At 44.8% G+C, this 21,081-nt stretch overlaps 1 protein-coding gene across 1 annotated transcript in view; it reads right to left on the bottom strand.

Moving 5' to 3' along the window:
• Nucleotides 1-21,081, bottom strand: part of NUP133 (nucleoporin 133) — a 508,027-nt gene that overhangs the window by 91,889 nt on the left and 395,057 nt on the right. The window contains exon 21 of the mRNA XM_018561308.1: nucleotides 3,815-3,973. Within this exon, the coding sequence (XP_018416810.1) occupies nucleotides 3,815-3,973 (159 nt within the window). The remainder of the gene's footprint in view (nucleotides 1-3,814; nucleotides 3,974-21,081) is intronic.

Raw genomic sequence — 21,081 nt, 5'->3', positions numbered from 1 at the left:
TGGATTACAGTAAGGCACACATTACAGTATTGGTTTAAGTAAAAAATTCTGAGGGTTTAATGTCACTTTAAAATTGCACGCACCTGCGAAATCGCAAAAAACCACCATACCCAAAATTGACCATAGGTGACGCTTTAAAAGCTTTTACCGCTCATCAGTTTAGCGTTATCAGCGATTGATGGCCCTAGAATTATTGCTCTCATTCCGACGTTCGCGACGATATGTAACGTGTGGTGTAATGGGCGCAATCGTCGTTTTCACACGTATGCGCACCCGATGCATGTTTGCATCCGTGTATGGGGGGGACTTGATAAAACATTTGTTTTTTTACATTCCTTTTTTATGTGCAAGTTTAAATTTTTTGGGGGAAACTAATTTCCCCCCCACTTTATTGCTATCACATAGGGGGATAAGAAACCCCTCTATGTGATAGCAAAATATGTGACAGGTCCTCTTTATGGAGACATCAGGGGTCTCCAAGACCCCTAATGTCACCTAGGACCCCCCTGAAGAGATCTGTTTCATCAGCTTCTCCCCAGCATTTGAAGCTGGAGAGTGGCACAAGAATGCGGAAGTGATGTAATATACATCACTTCCGCATTCTGACAGCGGAGATGGGACCGGAGGGAGACCGTGTACCGATCTCCATCTGATCCCCTGTCCGAGAGGCACTATGCTGGTCCCGGGCACAGCGGAGCCCGGGACCAGCATGAGAGCGGGAGGGGGAAGCCGCGGAGGGGGCGCACATACCGGGTCCCCATACAAGCGATCCGCCGGCTCTTTAGCCGGCGGATCGCTTGTATGTTAACAGGCATCGGTGCCTGTTTTTAAATTTTAGGACTTTCCCGCTTGGCGCGCATGAGGGGGCGTGGCTGAGCAGACATCTAAAGACGCTCACTCAGATCTACAGAGCTCCCGGCCGGCCGGGAAGTGGTTAATTATATTAAGCAGTCATTGTAAATTAATCTCACTATTACTGCTTGATAATTTAATTAATTCATTTTTTGTATTTTTAGGCTGCTTCAAACTTAAGAACAGCCAATAATAAACTTAGTGACACTGATCCTGCAGCATCCACGCTTAGTACACAAGCTGAGATCTATGCGCATAGATGAAATGGTGTTTACATGGATAGAGAACTGGCCACAGGAACATGTCCAGAGAGTATTGATCAATGGCTCTTTTTCAGATTGGTCTATGGTTGAGAGTGGCGTGCCTCAGGGTTCTGTACTAGGTCCCATACTGTTTAATTTGCTAATGAAAGAGATATCGGGGAAAGAATAGCCATGTTTCTATGTTTGCTGATGATACTAAAATTGGCAGGGTAATAGACACGGACCTAGACACTGTAACCTTGCAGGAGGACATGGATAAAGTAGGGGAGTGGACATCTATATGGCAGATGAGGTTTAATGTTGAAAAATGTAAATTAATGCATTTTGGGGTAAAAAAACAGGCAAGAAGAATACACATTAATGTGTACTCCACTAGGGAAGTCATAAATGGAAAAAGATCTGGGGGTCATAGTAGACCACAGATTGAATAATAGTTTGCAATGCCAGGCTGTGGTAAACAAAGGGAGCAGAGTACTGTCTTGTATTAAAAAGGGAATGTACTGTAGAGACAAAGCAATAATTTTGCCACTTTATAGATTACTGGTTCGGCCGCATCTGGAGTATGCGGTCCAGTTTTGGTCACCAATTCACAGAAAAAATGTCCTTGAGCTGGACAAAGTCCAGAGAAGGGCAACTAAACTAATTAAGGGGCTAGAGGACCTAAGCTATGAGACAAGGTTACTAAATTTAAACTTGTTCACGCTGGAAGTGAGGAGATTAAGAGGGGACATGATTTTGATGTACAAAATGTTTAGTGGTGATGGCAACATCAGCAATAAACTTTTTTACAGTAAACTCCATAACAAAGACTAGAGGCCACCACCTAAAGCTGGTGGAGAAAAGATTTAACCACAAGGGGCGTAGGGACATTTTTTCAGTCAGAGCGGTTAAAGTCTGGAACTCGCTGCCACAAGAAGTGGTATCAGCTGAGAATATTGAATTATTCAAAAAGCATTTAGATACCTTCCTCAGAGACCGCAACATACAGGGGTACAGGTACACTTAAAGACAAGGACACACAGGAACTTGTGTACACATATAAACATGCACAATCACACACACAAAGGTTGCACTTGATGGACCTGTATCTTTATGCAACCTCAAATACTATGTAACTATGTAACTAGGGATGCTCCGATACCACTTTTTTAAGACCGAGTACGAGTACTGATACTTTTTTTCAAGTACTCGCCGATACCAATTACCGATACTTTTTCTTAAAGGGACAGGTCACATTTTTTCTAAAGCAATACAAAATCATGATTTTAGGTCATTTTCTTAATATTATGAACAACGCTTGTATCCCCATAGTGGGGAAAATAGATGAGCACATGTACAGACTCAAGAACACTGTATAGTGTGGCACAGCTATATCCAATTCTGTATAACTGGCTTTATATTATTATTAATTTTTTTATAATATAAAGCCAGGTATGCAGAATTGGATATAGCTGTGCCACACTATACAGTGTTCTGGTCTGGAGTCTGGACATGTGCTCAACTATTTTCCCCACTGGGGGGATACAAGCCTTAGTTAACAATATCTGCATAGTTATTTCTTTATTGAATGTCTTTTTTTTAAATATTATATGCAGTTAAACAGCATTTTTGTGCCCAGCCCCATGCGGTGCTGCAGTACTAACCTGCTGTGTCGTCTTCTCCGTCTGCTTCAGCCACTCCGTGTCACAGCCTAGTCATCTGCTTCATTCTGACCTCTTCTCCCGCTGATTGGCCGATTGGATGATCCTCACTCCTGACTGGTGAGGAAGCCTGTCAATCATCCAATCAGCGGGAGAAGAGGTCAGAATGGAGCAGATGACTGAGGACTTGGAGGAGTTTGCGGCCATCTTGTAACATTGAAGACGCTATGGAGGTCCTGTGTGCGGCGGTTTCGGGTCCTTGAAGATGGCGGACAAGGCACAGGTACTCGTTTTTTGTATTTGCACGAGTACGAGTACTCTGCTGCCGATACCGATGCTTGTATCGGAGCATCCCTATATGTAACATTTCAGGATCAGATGCCACTTAAGGCTTCTGATCGTTCCCACAACAATCAGAAGCCTGCAACATTGTTTCAGCAAAAAAAGCTAAATGTTTCTATTGCTGAAACTTTAGGGGAAAAAAGCCAGTATACATCAGGATTTCCTAATCCCGGTCTATACCAGCTGTCAATACTGCTCTGCACTCACTGTCAGACACCCGATATCTGAAAGGGATCGGGTGTTTGAAAAAGCTTAACTCTTTCATTAATGGATGCCCCTATACTAAGACACCCATTAATGAATGGTAACCGCTGATTCTGAGCTGTTACCAGCATTAGAGAGCCCCAAATAGCTGATTTGGGCACTTAGTGGCGGGGACGCACAGTGTACATCTCTCATCACTAAGGGATTAAAACATACTATAATACACATCATTTACAAGTATTTAGTGCTTTCTTCTATTATTTTTTTTAATTCTCCCTACAGGTAATTGTATTCCTAAACCATGCAAATTCCTAGCGTCAGGTTAAACACCTTCTACTCATAAGCCAGTTATTACTATTCTTGAGCAATTCGGAGAGTAGTGTGGTGAAAGGTAACAAGGAGGACAAGATACTGCTTGTGCTATTGACAGTGTACTTAAACTGTTAGTTGAAAACAAACGGTTTTTAAAACAAATAACTTGGAGATCCAGTGGTTTTCATCCAGTCTGCTTACCTGTTCAAAATCTTGGCTGTTAACTTCATGTAACCAACTAAGATGTTCATGAGCTTGCAGAAATGAAGCCAGATGTCCATGCTGAGAAACTGGTTGAGACAAAAGCTTTCCACGCTTTCCTTTCTCTAAATACCAGCGGAACAAGAAATCTGAAAAATTCTGAAAACACAAACAAAAAGCTTAAAAATAAACTTGATTATGTTTTTCCAATTAATAACTTGGTTATTGATATAAAGATTTGAGGAGAGACCATTTAGATCATAGAGGTGTGTTATTTTAGAGCGTTAGGCAAAGGTGCTGACATACATCAACGTGCGTTCCCTTTGTGCCTTGAAGGAGAACTCTAAGGCGAGTGCTTTTCACTCACCTCATAGTTCTAGCTGACCTGAGACAATGAGACTGTCAAAGGTCGGCTCAGTAGATCGGGAGGTGAGCGAACACATACCGGCGTTCGCTCACTTCTCTATGCCGTGACAGGGGAGGGGCTGGATTCCCCCCTCCCCACTCCAATCCTCCAGAGCTGACTGGCGGAACGGACGGGGCAGGTACAGCTGGCTCTGCCTCTAGATAGGCAGAGCCAGCTGTCACTCACGCAGCTGGGCGGATCCAGACATAATTGTCGGGATCCGCTTCAACTGCGGCGTCTCTGTATACCGCTAGCTGTAGCTCGCGGTATACTGAGCTCAGGGTGACGGGAGGATGCTAGTTTGTGTCCTCCCGTTACCAGGAGAACTATGGGGAAAAGCCCTAACCCCATAGTTCTCCTTTAACGTGTAATTGGTACTTGCTGAAGTGCATTTTGAATTGTTGTGGATAGAATCAAAGCTTAAGTAAAGCTAGGTTAAAAAAATAAAAATCCTATAAAGATTTATTGTTTTTCCAAAAAAAACAGGAAGAAATACTGAGGTTTATGAGAGATATGACACCATGGCTTGAAGTTTGATGAAAAAGTTTTATTTTAAAAAACACATATTGCAAATATACATACACAATTCAATAAAAAGAAAGCAACTCTAGTTGCGACCAATAAAACCAAGGTTAGACCAAAGGCATAAACCCATTAAACATATTCAGATGAAACCATTAGGATCAATATATTGTGTATGTCCAATCCCTACGCGTTTCACAACATTTTGCTTCTTCAGGGGATTGTGACCTACCCTGATAAAAGATAATACATTCAATTAACATGAGTCTGCAAAATTGTTAGGTCTATTTTCGAGTGTATAAAGTGCACAGAGTATGTAGAGACATGTGCCTGGTTTTTTTTATACCCAACGGAGAGAGTCCCACCACCGTTTACACCACCATATGCTAGTTTACTCACCACCCAGTTGGAGTGGCTGAATGAGGGTCAAGCTCTCTGTGAGGAGCCTAGGTGGAGAGAAACTAAAAGAAAAATCGTGGATTGCCCCAACATGGGTTCCCTGTACTATCTCTCCCCCTCAAATAAATTGAATATAAAAAAAGTAGGGGAAAAAAGAGGGTTTGTGGAGAGATAGGTGTGACCCAAGCATGTGTAAAAGTTGTATCAATTTATTGAATACAAAATACAAAATATAGTCTCAGGCCGATTGCTTCTAAATGTATATATATAATAAAAGCCATAATCATCCAATACCGTATATACTCATTTTCCCACCCTCGGCTTATACTCGAGTCAATATTTTTTCCCATTTTTTTGTGGTAAAATTAGGTACCTCGGCTTATATTCGGGACGGCTTATACTCGAGTATATACAGTATACAAAAATACAAATACATAACTGGCATGATAGTCCTGGTATTCATTATTGTTCAAAATTACATGATCCAATTGTATATAACAATAACATGATTGTCCCGATTGTTCCAACGCGTTTCGCAAAGTTTAGCTTCTTCAGGGGACCGGTATTTAACATTCATGCATCAACAGTGCATGAGATAGAAACAAATATGACGAGGGGCGAGATGATCAGGTGGCTAAAGCACAGCCAACCACCCCATCTCTTTTCCAGCCTGGGACCCCGGGGCATCAAGGGGAGAAACGCCTGGGAAACTTCACGGAGGCCCAGCCTTCCCCGCTGGGATGTCTCTATAGAATCGTATACAGATGTACTTGTATGGCTATGAGATATGGGATGTGTTCAAACTTCTTATGCGCTGAATACTAAAGTAGTGCAATCATATAAAAAACAGGTCTATGAATGTTGGAGCAGAAGAACACCACAAGATAGGTGTAGGCAGCTTTTCCTCCCATATGTGAACTGGTGATCCCTCCCACCTGCAGCGGCCCCGAGGTCCTCCCTTCCTTGGGACAGAAAGAACTGAACGGAGCACCCCCCCTCCTTTGGAGGATTTTCTCTCCACCTAGGCTCCTCCCAGAGAGCTTGACCATCATTAAGCCACTCCAACTGGGTGGTGAGTAAACTAGCATATGGTGGTGTAAACGGTGGTGGGACTCTCTCCGTTGGGTATAAAAAAAACCAGGCACATGTCTCTACATACTCTGTGCACTTTATACACTCGAAAATAGACCTAACAATTTTGCAGACTCATGTTAATTGAATGTATTATCTTTTATCAGGGTAGGTCACAATCCCCTGAAGAAGCAAAATGTTGTGAAACGCGTAGGGATTGGACATACACAATATATTGATCCTAATGGTTTCATCTGAATATGTTTAATGGGTTTATGCCTTTGGTCTAACCTTGGTTTTATTGGTCGCAACTAGAGTTGCTTTCTTTTTATTGAATTTTGTATGTATATTTGCAATATATGTGTTATTTAAAATAAAACTTTATCAAACTTCAAGCCATGGTGTCATATCTCTCATAAACCAGTATTTCTTCCTGTTGTTTTGTAATTGATTATTGTGTAGGGGGAGAAATCACACCTGGGGGGCCATTGGCCTAGCTACCCACAACTGTCTTGTAAATTTTCCAAAACAAAGATACAATTTGACATAACCAAAGAGAAGAGTAAACATGCAGTTGTGACATATATCCGCCAATCAAATATCAATGAGGTACAATGACACCAAACTACTACAAATATTCACTAGAATATGAGAGTAGTAGTAGATGTTGAATAGAAGAAGGGAGAAGGAAGAGAATAAAAAGAAAACAAAGAAGGTGCTCCTGTGGTATATATTGCTATCAAGTATCTCAGAAACATGGTTTCAAGGCTATCTCCCCAGAGACATTAAGAATAGTCAGGTAGCATTGAATACAAAAGAGGAGGCAGGAACTCCCCAAAAAAGGCTCCTCTTCCTCAAAAGGGAGGTTTTAGGCGAGTGAGGGAAAGAGCAAGTACACACAAGATAGGTTTAAGATGGGATGCTACAAAGGAAAGAGAATAAAAAGAGAAAAGGAGAAGGAAAAAGACAACTCCAGTACAAGAAAAGAGAAGGTTTAGAGGGTTAGAAGGGGAATGGAGAGCAGGAGTCAAGGAAATGGGGAGGGTGGGTGTGACCAAACAGCCCTTCCGGTGGAGCCCTAAAAAGAGGGTTTATCAAAGGCACTACATATCAGGCGCACAGACATGTAAGGAATAGCAGGAGGGCGACTTCAAACCTGAATATTCCTATCCACTCCAGAAAAAGGCTAGTATAAAGCTCCCATGGAAAAATTAATCCAACAGGACCATACAGCGACACATTTATCTAATTAGTCCATGTTGGTATATAAAAGTTCTTCCATTTCACAAATATGATTGACCTGTCTGATCCATTCAGTAACAGAGGGAGCTTGCGTGTCTCTCCAGTGTCTTGGAATAATAGTTCAAGCAGAATTTATTAAATGCCTATGGAGAGATTTAGGGGTACGCAAGGGTAGCCGTTATTGCCAGTGCAGAAGGAGTACAGCAAGGACAATCTCGTAACTTGGGATGTAACTGCATGGACCTGTGTCCAGTACACTGTGAGGGCAGAGCATGTCCAGAAGATGTGGAGGAGAGAACCAACTTCTTTCTAACAGAGCCAACAAAGGCTCGGCAAGATAGGATATATCTTTTGAATAATCAAAGGGGTCCTATACCAGAAAGTATTTTATAATTTGTCTCTTGCGTCCAGATACTAACAGAGCTCTTATGGACGCTGGAGCAAGTATCTGGAGCAAGTAAGGAATCATCTGAGAGGGTAGTCAACAACTATTTTTCCCACCCAACCTGTCGACAGAGTGTGCAATGAGACACCTGATCTTCTAACATTGCGTATAGCCAAGAAATCAGATGCCTCGTAGGACCCACACCAGTGCAATCTTGTTCAAACGTGGTAAGGGGTCTCAAGAAATGTTGGTTCCCATGTGAGTGTAAAAGGCAATGCTTGATTTGTAGGTATGACCATCAAGGAATGGAGCCAGTGCAGTAGAGCTGCCCTTTCCAGGAACATCTGATCCTGAAAAAAGGTTTAAGCTATCAAGGAACATGAGGATTTCCAAGTGTGGCACCAGGAACAATATCTATGTTGTTAGTCAAGGGGTCAATTGACTATCAACAGTTGCGATTGTGTTCTATGTCGTAAACAGCGGCGTATAGCGAATCTGCCGCTCCAGGCAAACGCCTTGTTTGCCTCGCGGCAGATACGCCCCTGGTTGTAAACGAGAGAGTTCGATCAATGTCGCAGAAATGAGTGGGTGGGAGGAGGCAGTGTTCAGACACTGATCGGATCGCAACCAGGTCATCGAAGTCAAGGGCGTTTGGGATCAAGTCTGCTCAATATTACCCATTGTTTGGATTGTGAATGAACATGCCAATGTATAATTTTGGTAAGATGAGAAGCGATGTAATAATTAAGAAAAGATGGAACACCTAATCCTCCCTGTGTCTTGTGTGCTTTCATCAGGGGCCAAGTGAGACGAGGATGTCTATCTCTCCAGATAAACTTGGAAAAGTCAGCCTCTAATTTCTTGGGTTTTTTTTATTCGTTTATTATCTGGACATGTACAGAATACACGAAATATAGCCATTAGTACAAAGATACATGATATACAATTATACCGTTTGTACTCTTGGAATGTTCCAAGAGCTAGAATAACCACATAGTACCCAGAAACCAAAATCTGATGACGACCCCTATAAGGTAGGTAACCTGAGCAATAATTATAAGATCGTATAGCCGTGTATGTCGTATCCTGCAATTGGTGTAAAAAAGGGGGTCGTGTGAAAGGCAGAAACGCAGAACTCAGCATTTATTTTCATATATCGTTATAAGGGACATGCAAGAGGAAAAGAGAGAGAGAACAGAAAGCTGCGGAGTCATAGAGTTGCAGAACTAGCTATGAGAAGTAAGATTGATAGGCACATGAAGGGAAAGAGGGAGGAGAAAGGTACCTGGACCACTGCCCATTCTCCCCATGGGTGGGAGATGTTTTATGTCTGGGAAGGTGTAGTATCTTTCACTAGATCCCCTCAGGTGTAGTGATCATTGGGTGATGGGGATGGCTGGAGGAGTGAGTGCTTGCGTGCCCCCGGACCGGAGATCTGCGTAACGATCAGAGTGTTGGAAATAGATCCACGCTCCCCAGGTGGACAAGAACTGCCTCTCCGTGTTTCTGAGGGTGGCTGTTAGGTCTTCCATTGCGTATACCTCTCGTACCTTAGACAGCAACAAATGCCATCGACAGAGGGTGCGGTTGCAAGCTCTGGCTGCGTCTAACAGGTGGCATGTGAGCGAGTGCTTGCCGTCATGTGCAAGAGACAGGCCGCTGGATTATCTGTGAGGTCTATCATGGTCAGGTCTTGGATTACAGACAGCACCTGGTCCCAGAAGGGCCTCAACTTCTGGCAAGACCAAAAGGTATGCAGCATTGTACCTGTGGCTGAGCCACAGCGCCAACACTGTTCAGGTATGGTAGGTCTCATTTTGTCTAAGAGCCAGGGATCTCTGTACCATCGGGACAAAATTTTGTAACCAAATTCCTGTACTTTGCTTTTCATAAATGACTGGTTTCTTTTTTTTGTTTTTGTTTTTGTGTTTGTCTACTGTACGTGTAAAATGTGTAAAATCAATCAATAAAAACTATCTGATTTAAAAAAAAAATTATAGATGGTTGAAATGGCATGCCGTGATGGTAGGGAACCTGTGCAAATCCCTTCGTATACCGTGAGGGGTCTATCCAGAGCTCGGGGATTGCCCTAAGAAAGTGCCGAAGCTGCATAGCACTCCAGGGGTCAAGTGGGGGGAGGGGGGGTCAATGAGGCATTGGATGGCCTGATTAGTAAGTCAGTCAGATTCTGTCCGGAAGTCCCTCACTCTGTATTTGTCCGCAGTCACAAGGCGAGCGAGTCGAGCATTTTCCGCACCTGGGGCAAAGTCGGGATCACCTATTACAGGTGTCAATGGCGAAGGAGTAGGAGCCAGTGGCGTATTGCGCAGTACCGTGCGTGCAGAGCGAATGGTGGTGGCGATCAGTGGATGTTCCCGAACCTTGGACGGTAGGGGGGAGGAAAGCCACGGGAGCCCATCTACAGGGAGCCTGTGTGTGGCCTGTTCGATAGAGACCCAGATCTTGTTATCGCGATGAACATGCCAGTCCAGGATCCTATTGAGGTGAACTGCTTTATAGTAAGAGTGAAAGTCAGGCAGACCAGCCCCCACTCTGTCCCGCGGAAGATTCAAGGTCTTCATGCTCAGTCTCGGATGGGATCCCACCCACACAAAGGACATCACTGCTCTTTGGAGGAGTTGAAAAAAGCTGGGTGGGAGAAAGATTGGTAGGGCTTCCCCAGCTAACCCTATCAAACGCTTTCTCAGCGTCAGTGGAAAGCAGCGTCAAAGGTGCGCTGCGGGATCTACCTAGGTGAATGATATTTAGTACCCTGGATGTTTTGTCTCTTGCTTCCCTAGCTGGGATAAATCCCACTTGGTCTTGATGGATAAGCTGAGGCATATAGGGGAGCAACCTGTTGGCGATAATTTTAGAAAAGATTTTCAGGTTCAGTAATGCAATCGAACGGTAGTTACTACAAATCATGGGGTCACGGTACCCCTTAGGTATAAGGTATATCCACACCTGTAGCATGTCACTAGGAATCGGGGCATCCTGTAGGATGGAATTATACGCGGAGAGGAAGTGATTTGAGAGTTGGGGAAGAAAGCGTTTGTAGTACGCGGCCGTGAAACCGTTGGGGCCCGGAGCTTTGCCAGGTTTAGTGGTTTTAATTGCTAGTTCCAATTACGGCAATGAAATAGGGGCTTCCAGCGTATCTCGCTCCTTGGGGCTCAGTACAGGCATGTCGGAATTACCGATGTAGGACCGGACCTCAGGGGTGGGGCAGGAATGATCCTGTCCCTGGGAGGTGCAGGTTGTAGAGACCGGCATTGAAGGCTCTGAATTCCTCCACCATCTCTTCGGACGACGTCACTGTCTGACCAGCTCGCGTCACAATTTGGGAAATAAATTTCCTACCTTGAGCACCCCTCAGGGCCCGCACTAGCAGCTTCCCCGGTTTGTAAGAAAATTCGTAGAATGTTCTCCTACCATTCAACATACGTCTTTTGACCTTAGCGAACAGCTAGTCATTTATGTCCCCTCTAAGCGCCCGAAGCTCAACCTGAGCCGCCAGGGCCAGAGAGCGCTTGTTAGCGGATTCCAACGAATAGAGACGACTAAACAGTTGGGCCAAGTGTTTCGCCCCCTCGCATTTCTTACGTGCACCATGTTTCACGAGAATGCCTCTAAGGACACATTTGTGCGCTTCCCATGTGACTAGAGGTGAGGGAGAGGAGGGAACATTACGAGAGAAGAAGGCTGAGAGTTCAGCCTCCAGTTCGGTTGTGACGTGTATGTCCTATAGCAACGATTCGTTAAGACGCCACATGTAGGACGGGGAAACGGGTGCTGTCAAGGTCAGGGACAAATGCATTGGGGCGTGGTCAGAAAGAAGAATGTTGTCAATTGTAGCTGTGCATATTTGAGGTAGCACCTTGTGTTCGACAAAAAAATGGTCTAGTCTTGAGTATGTTTGGTGGACTTGTGAAAAAAAGGTGTAGTCCCTGTCCTGTGGGTACATGAACCTCCATGTATCTGTCAAGTTTAGGAAATGCAGCTCTGACTTCAATGTTTTAAGATATGAATAGGCTAAGTGGGAGGTGTCCCTAGAGACATCTACTAACTAGAGGATCTATCGCAAAATTGAAGTCCCCGAGTATCAGGGTGCCGTCTGCGAATTCCAATAGGACCTGAACCAGAGTGCGTATGAACCCCAACTGGTCTGTATTCGGGAAGTACACATTAGCAAGGGTCACAGACACACCACCTATTGTACCCTTCAATTGTAGAAACCTCCCATTGGGGTCTACATACTGATCAGTATAGGACCATGGGACCGCCTTAGCAATGAGGATAGACACACCCTTAGTTTTCAAAGCCGGAGAGGAACAGTGTTATACTACTGGGAACTCCCTATTGGATAACCTGGGAATCGGATCTTTTTTGAAGTGCGTCTACCTGAATGAACACAATTTGGGATCTAGCCTGCCTCATGTCCGCTAAAAGTCTGGATCATTTTTCCAGAACATTCAACCCCTGTGCATTCAGGGATGTGAAAACAATATCCGTCATTGTTGCAGAAGGCAGGGGATGCGGTCCAGGTGGGAAGGAAAGGGTGAGAACAGAGAGAGCAAGGTAGATTGAAGCAAAAGAGATCAGGACAGCAGCAGGAGAGAAGTGAAGAGAAGCAAAGCCGGAGCGGAAAAGGGAAAAGCAGCAGTTAGATGAGCAGTACACCTGTTGGTGTATTCGGCCCGACCAGACTACCGGTACGGGCAAGATCAACAAATAAATCAACCTGTTGCACGATGCACGGGGTAACCCTATGTGGGGATATGCCCAAGAACAGTGTGAGTAAATAAGATGATCAATATAACAGTGCAAATAAATCAACTTTGGTAAGAAGGGAGATGCAGAGCCCCTCTCCCATGGTGGAGTGGCATGGGGCACAGCCCTGGGTCCTGCACTGTGAACTACCATTACGGAGCTAGTGGCAAAAATATCTGCTCGGTTGTAGCGAGGAGCTGACAAGGAGTCTATGCCCTTACCCGATCTGTGCCGATCCACATGGGGCCATAGACCCACGCCCACCGTACATTGAGATATACTCCCTCCCCCCGCCCCCCCACATGTATCACAGGGACAGTATGGACCCTGTAAAATAACAGCAGCATATGCAATATAACAACGTAGATCAAACAGTCACAACTCCACGCCCACCGTACATTGAGATATACTCCCTCCCCCCGCCCCCCCACATGTATCACAGGGACAGTATGGACCCTGTAAAATAACAGCAGCATATGCAATATAACAACGTAAATCAAACAGTCACAACAACTAGATAAACCAACCCGCCTTCTGTGAAACCCCCTGTAACAATAACAGTAATGAAAAATGTAGACCTGGAGCATCACCACGGGCAACCGCAACTGTGTGCGTGTATGAGAAATCAGGGGCGTAACTAGAAATGACAGGGCCCCATAGCAAAATTTTGTAAGGGCCCTCCCCTGCAACCTGACACCACATCCAACACCCCCCCCCTCCCCCCAAAAAATGCTAGAAATTACATACACAAACTCACCTACTCTCCTGTCATTCCAGATTGTTTGCGGGCAGGGAGTGAATTCCAGAAACACTCCCTGCCCGCAAACAATAATGCATGCACAATTTTTTGTGAGTGCACCACACTTGAACGCAGGGCATTGTGTTACCATGCGTTCTGGTGCAGCTGATGACATGAATTGTGCATGCACTATTTTTTTGCGGGCAGGATGTGTGTCCGAAATTCAAATTACATGAATGGCACTGCCCGCCCCCTCCCACCCCAGAACGCAAGGAAACTTTGTGTATGCGATTCCTTGCATTCCGGGCAAGGGTATAAACGAGCCTTTGAGATTACAGCAGTCAGAGGAGCCACAGTGTATATAGAAGACAATGCCGCCTGGCCTGGCACCCCTCACCCTCCACATCGCTGTGCACGGGGCAGCCACTGTGTGCACTCCTACACTGGGACCCGGCCGGGAAGCTTACAATCTTGCTCCTGACCGGGCCCCCTCTCTGTTGCGGGCCCCATAGCGCCCGCATGGGTCGCTATGGCGGTAGTTCCGCCACTGTGAGAAATGAAATACCTGAGAGTACATTAGGCTAGGTCACGATAGAGTGACGGTTCACGCGGGACCAGGATTGTTTGCCATTGGTAAGAGGCATCACGGCTCATGTCCCGTAGGTGCAGGCACGAATGAAGAGCGTAGTGAGTAGCGACATCTGCTCTGGGAAGGGCAGGCTGCACGTTGACCACGGGTAGCCGCGTCCACGGGGCCTGTAGGGAAGTCCAGCCAGTCCGGAAGATCGAACGGAGCCATAGCTAACCAACAAAAAAGGTTAGGCAGTTGGGCTGGCAAATGAAGGGCGAAGGAGCGGTCCTGGTATTGTATGATGATGTGAAAAGGGTGCCCCCAGCAATACACGGCTCCTGTGGCCCTGAGCACGTCCAGCAGCGGTTTCAGCATTCTGCGCATCCGCAGCGTGTGGTGGGAAAGGTCTGGCATGACCTTTATGGAGGCACCATCAAAATCAAGGGGACCTTTATTCCATGCCTTCCGCATGATCTCTTCCTTGACTGTGAAAAAATGGACTCTGCAAAGCACATCCCTGGGTACATCCGACGCCGGGGGCCGAAACGATTGAACCCTATGCACACAGTCCAGTTCCAGGTGGTCGTCCGGCGGCTTATCGATATACATATTGAGTATGGCAGGCACAGTGGAGCAATTCAGCGCCAGTAGTCGCCTCAGGTATGCCCTTCAGCCTAACATTGTTGTGGCCATGTCTAGGCCACGCTCCAGCCTCTAATTTCTTAACGAATGGCTTTGGTAAAAGAATAGGGATAGTTTGAAATAAATAAAGCAGTCTGGGAAGAAGGTCAAGTTACACCATTTCTTAAGGTCTGCTTTGATCACAGCTCTAAGGAGAGCATAGTTTAACAACAAGTCTGACAATTGAGCCGGTAGTTTGATCCCTAAATACAAGATATAGGAGTCGCACCTCTGAAAAGGGAACTCAAAACTTCAGGGACAATATTGATATTAAGATCCGCAGATTTGTTATAAATTAATTTTTGCATTAGATAAGGAGGCATATTCCTCAAATAAAGTCATAAGGTCTATTCAAAGATGAATGGGGTTCAGTAAGAAAGAAGAGCATATGAACCGCAAAGGCAGCTATCTTATGATCTTCTCCACCCAACATGATCCCATGAATAAGCAGATCATTCTGAACCAATTTGAAGAATGGCTCTAGAGTCAGAATAAAGAGTGTGGGAGAAAGGGGACAGCTCTGATGGGTTCCATTTGTCACGGGCAAATACTATAAAATACACCCCGTAGTTTTGACTTGCAGTATAGCACATACAACCAGCCTCAAGACTTCAAACAAGTCACCCTGTCAAATGCCTTCTCTGCGTCAGTCGATAAGGTTGTTTCAAGACATTTGGTTTTGGACCAGTGGATAGAATTGATAGCCTTGATGGTGTTGTCCTTGGCCTCCTCCTTTTGTGCCTCCAGGCACAAAACCAACTTGGGCAAGGTTAATTAGAGTAGTGAGAGAAGTGAGGGAGAAGGCGATTCAAAAGTGCTTTTGTGAAGAGCTTAAGATCCACATCTAATAGTGATATCGGTCTGTAGCTAGAGCAGAGGTGTGCATCCTTCCCTCCTTGTGGATTAAAATAATGTGGGCTTTCTAAGGTAGTAGCAGGGAGATCATGTTCGCCATCCACTGAGTTAAAGGCGCTCAAGAAGTGTGGCATTAGAGCAGTGGTCTCAAAGTACCCGTCTGCAAGCTGGTACTATTTGGCCCGCATCCAGCTCACAAGTCAGGTATGCGGTCAGGGACCGCATACCTGTCTTGCGGGGGCAGCTACACGGTCTGCATCTCTGTCGGATGCAGACCGTATAACTGCTTCTGTGCCAGCACTCGGATCTTTTCGCCCGACATCTTCACTGAACGCTGGCCGAAAGGATTGACTAGTAGGGTCTGCAGAACTTTTATTTTACATGTGGGTGTGCGATTGGGGGTATGGTCGGGGGAGGGATTGGGAATTATATTATTTTACATGTGGGTGTGGGGGCCAGGGACTGGGAATTATATTATTTTACACGTCGGTGTGCGGGGGGACCTGGAATTATATGATTTTACATGTGGGTGTGCGGGGGACGACAACTGGGAATTATATTATTTTATTCGTGTGGGGGAACTGGGAATTATTAATTAAACTTTGCAAATTGCAGCTTTGCTCTCAGCAGAGGATGCAATGTGGAAATGTTTCCAAACTGTAGATGTTGGTCTCACCATTTTACTGAAAGGAGAAAGCACAGGCCCGGTAGAATAAAAACATGGTGCTACTAAATTTGTAGGACCTGGGATAATTGTGCAAATGTTTCTCAAATTAGTATTAAACCGATAAAAATACACAATAGAATTGATAAAGCACACTAAAACCATCAGTGCACAAAAAAAAATATTTTCTGCCTAAATCTAAAAGATAAAACGGTATTGAGTTAACTGCTTGCCGTCCGCCCGTTGTGAAAAAACGGACGGACGGCAGACTCACATTGGCGGGTTGCCGTCATTAGACGGCATTTTTTTCATGCCGCGCGCGCTAGGGGGGAGAAAAAACTCGCCCGTTCTTTACAGCCGTTACCCGCTGTTTCACATACAACCGGTCAGCTGCTCTATAGCCGCCGATCGGTTGTATGTTACAATTTGCCCGCCCCCCCTCCGACCCGTCGAGTGCCGCAGCCTGGAGTGCCCCCCCTCCTGACCCCTCACCTTCAATCTCGGGATCCGCTAGCCCATCTGCGGCCCGGGACGGCGTCAGGAGGTAAGATGGGAGGGAGATCAGCATCTTCCTTCTTGCAGAGCTCCCACCGTGCTGTGAATGCGGAAGTGATGTGTAATACATCACTTCCGCATTCACCTGTCAGTCATCTGGCTGCTATAGCCAGAAAAAAGAAGCTGATGAAGCAGATCAGATCACCCCCATGTTTACGCACATGTAAACGTAAATATGCGTCAGATGCGCCAGCGCGCGAAAACGACAATTGCGCTACACACGTTACATATCGGAGTAAGAGCAATAATTTTAGGGCCATCAATGACTGATAACGCTAAACTGTTGAGCGGTAGAAGCTTTTAAAGCATCGACTATGGCCAATTTTGGGTAATATAGTTTGAGATTTCGCGCGCATGCGCAATTTTAAGGCTTGGCATGTTTGGTGTCCATTTACCTGACATGACCCTGCCTTTTATATTTTACCAAAAAAATGGGTAATAATAAATGTTTTAGAAGTTAATATAGGGGAAACAGTTTTTTTTTTAATTTCTGTAATTTTTCCTTAATATAAAATAGTAAAAAATAAAGTGGTGATTAAATACCACCAAAAGAAAGCTCTATCTGTGCCTAAAACATCATATAAAAATAATTTCAGTACAGCGTTGTATGACAGAATAAATGTCAAAGTACCGCAGCGCTAAATACGGAAAAATGGCCTGTACAGGAAGGGGGTTCAAATTTTAAATTGCGCCTTTTTGCGAAAAGGTAAAAAAAAATGAAGGCATGCAAAACTGTAAATAAGCGAATTATGTTAAAAATCGTTTTTGCGCTGTGTTGGTGTTTGTGATAAAATGATACAGGCGTATATTTAATTGCAACACGTGGTATCAAAATGCACGGCTTTGCCATGCGCTGCCGCAGTTAAATGAATGTTTTTAAAAGAGAAAAAAACATGCACTGCGATACGTTCTAACCACACACTGCAGCACATGTGCATGGTGTATACCACAATATGGTGCACGTGTATGTTATGTGTCTGTGGGGTAGGGTGAGGTTTGTGTTTTGTTGCTTCAATTAGTTCATGATTTTTTTTACAACATTTTTATTTTTGAATATTTTTTTATGGTTATGTCTTTGCCCACTTTGGCAAAGAAAGTTTGTTTGTTAATGTTTATCTGCTTTTCATTATCACCTTAAGTCGTGTGCCCGAAGAATTTTGATGCTTCCGTGTCTTTTGGTTACTCCCCTGATAGGCCCTACTCACCCTTGGTGTTCACTCAGGGACGGTAACTTGGAAGTGGCGGAGCACTTCCGTTAGTTTTTCCTTAACTTCTTGTTCTTTTTCTCCTCCATCTCTTTCTTTCCATATCCTTACACTATTTCTTATTTCTGCCCCCTCTTAACTCGCTATCGACTTCCTCCTTCTCCCCTTTTCTTCATTTCCTGTCCCCCTCCACTTTTCCTTCCCCGTTTCTCACTACAGTATGGCCCCGCTTCTGATTGTCTCGTATAATCATAAAGGCATAATGTCCCAGAGAAGCGGAGGATGATTTTGACTGAACTTCACCGTCAGCGGGCACAGATAGGTTTCCTCCAGGAAACTCACTTCCCTGCTATTAAGCCCCCTATACTTCGTGACCATCATTACCCTACAGTTCATCATAGTTACTCACCAGATAAGAAGTCCAGCGGGGTTAGTATCCTTCTTTCTCAGTCTGTCCCATAGACCCTACTCGGCATGTATGCCGGAGAGGAGGGCAGGCTGCTTATGGTCAAGGGGAAGGTCGACACCATCACTATTACATTGGCCAATGTTTATTTACCTAATCAGGGCCAGCTCTCCTCCCTGGATCATATGCTTGATTTGATTGACGACTTCAAGGAAGGCCACTTTGGTAGAAGGGGGTGATTTAACCTACTTCTGGATCCACATTTGGATTCCTCCTGGTCCTCTCTTACCACCTCTCTTACACAGCCTTGAAACGAGTTAGAAAGCGCCTCCACCTTTTCCAACTTGTGGATGTCTGGCGGTCGCACAGTTTGATTAAATATCTAGGAATTCTATTGCCATGCACTCTGAATTAAGGGCCCCTTCACACCACATCCAGATCAACTCCAGACCAGACCAGATTGTTTCCTGACCCAAAATGCATCCTAATGTATACCTATGCTACTGCATAGCCCGTTCCAGACCAGACCAGAAAAATACTGCATGTCTCATTTTGTCTGTTCTAGAATGCACTGGAACTGTGGGCAGGTTCAAATCATTTTCCAGACCAGATCTGGTCCAAAAAATGGTGTGAACCCGCCCTAAGTATTCACCCTTAATCCCCCCCTCCAGAAAATTAGATCAGACCTCTAGAGATAGTCCCAATTGGCTCTCTCGTGGACCGGCAGTGCAATGTTAAGCTGAATGTTCTCCCCCGACTTCTGTACCCCATGCAGACCCTCCCTGTTTTTATTTCCAGAGCGTTCTTAGCCTCCATTCAATCAGTCATCAATAAATTTGTCTGGGCGAAGAAGTCGGTTAGTATCAAACATTCCATCTTATGCCAGCCCAAAAGCCATGTAGGATTGGCTCTTCCAGACATCTATTTCTACTACCTGGAGTTATAGACTGGTGTAGACATAGAGAGTTCTAAGGCCTGGGTTTATCTGGAACAGTGCTTTTCATCTATCCCTACAAGTACCCTTCCTTGGTGCCCACGCTCCGAGACAACTTCAGGTACACCCAACTATTGGCCATACACTGAGAGCAGCTAAAGTGGCCCTTGAATTTAGCGGGCTGTCTGTTTCTCCTTCCCATTTACACCCGATCATTCGGACACCAGACTTCTCTCCCGTTCTACAGGATGCATTGTTGGGGCGGCAAGAAAAGTTCAGGGCTTTCCACTTTCTTCGCGGATCTGCTTGCCCTACCTTTTCCGAAATTGTCTCGGACTCTTCCTTGGCTGAGTTGGGCTTTTGGAGACTGCATCAATAGACACACTACCTATCCTCACTGCCCTCCCCGAACTTACTTTCTAGAATGTTATCTCTTTTTGAGCAAGACTGCTCCGGGACTGGTCCCCTGCCTAAAACACTCTCCCTTAGCTACAAATTATTACTTCTCCCGGACTTTGACTTACTTCTACCCTTCCTTGAGGGGTGGGAATGGGACCTGGGGGTCCAATTCACCTCCCTTGAGAGATCTAGAATCTTACAACTGTCCCTGGGGGCATAAATCTCCAATAAATACCAGGAGGCTAGCTATAAAATATGAATCAGATGGTACAGAACCCTGCATAGGCCCCATGGGATTTTCCCTGAGGTTTCGGATGCCTGCTGGCGCTGTGGCTCCTCTCCAGCTGATATGTATCATGTGTTTTGGTCATGCCCACAGCTCTCAAGTTTCTGGAACCAGGTTAGAGACATAATGCAAAAGTTTACAGACAGACCGATAACGTTAGACCCTGCCTTTTTCCTGCTTCACCATAGTCACTGCCCTAAACCATTTACCCTTATTCACTTAGTGAACGCAGTGAGGGCCTGTGTCCCCTTTTTGTGTCCTCGCCTCCCACCATTCGACAATGGCTACAGTGAATTAACATTATTATACACATGGAAGATCATACTAGCTCTATATGGGGAACAGTGACTAGATTCCCTACCACATGGTTCTATTGACTCAAGTTCCTCAAGTGTGATGACTACCAGCACCTGATGAGCAGCTGAAGACCTGGTGTCTGAGTGAGAATGTATGCATTTCTGTGTATTCTTTCTTTTTCTTCCTTCCCTCCCCTCCTATCTCCTCTTCTCCTTTTTTGTGGTGTCTTGTCTCTACTCTTAATGCTTCTTAATTGTCACCTTGTGATATGTGACATTTATAAGGTTGTTTGCCTTGACAATGGTAATGATGCAGCAATTGTCCCTCAAATACCTGACCTACCTCAGGGATCAGCCTTAGGTTTTCAGTATGTTATTTTTCACATTATTGGCCGTAAGGTGTATTGAATATTCATGTTGATGTACCTTGTTCTGGCGACATCTCATGTTATGATGTCTTATACAACTGTTTTCTATATGCCCCTTTTTTTATGCTCTTTGTATGTTTGTTTTTACTGTTGGAAAATCTTTATTAATAAAAAAAAACAGAATTTACAAATGAAATTAAAAAAAAGGTTTAATGGTGAATAAAGAATTTCTTGCCAGGGCATAGTGAGGTGGCGGGATAAAAAATGGTGTATTTGGACATATTGGAAAATATTGGTTGTGGGAAGATGGTATTGAGCCTGAAGGTCCTGAAATTCTTAGGCACATACCTTAAGAATCAAAAAGATCTTTGAGCCTTTGGCAACCCATGACCAAAAAACAGCAGATTTTACACTAAAAAACGGTGAAGGCCTGATGGTCATTAGTGGGGAGAGTACAGTAGAAAGCTTCCTAACTTCTCTCCACTCTAATACTGTCTCTGAGAAGAGGAT

Source organism: Nanorana parkeri, unplaced genomic scaffold (genome assembly GCF_000935625.1).
Source record: "Nanorana parkeri isolate BGI_ZX_2015 unplaced genomic scaffold, ASM93562v1 scaffold515, whole genome shotgun sequence".
NCBI lineage: Eukaryota > Metazoa > Chordata > Amphibia > Anura > Dicroglossidae > Nanorana > Nanorana parkeri.
This window is presented reverse-complemented; position numbering and strand designations above follow the sequence as displayed.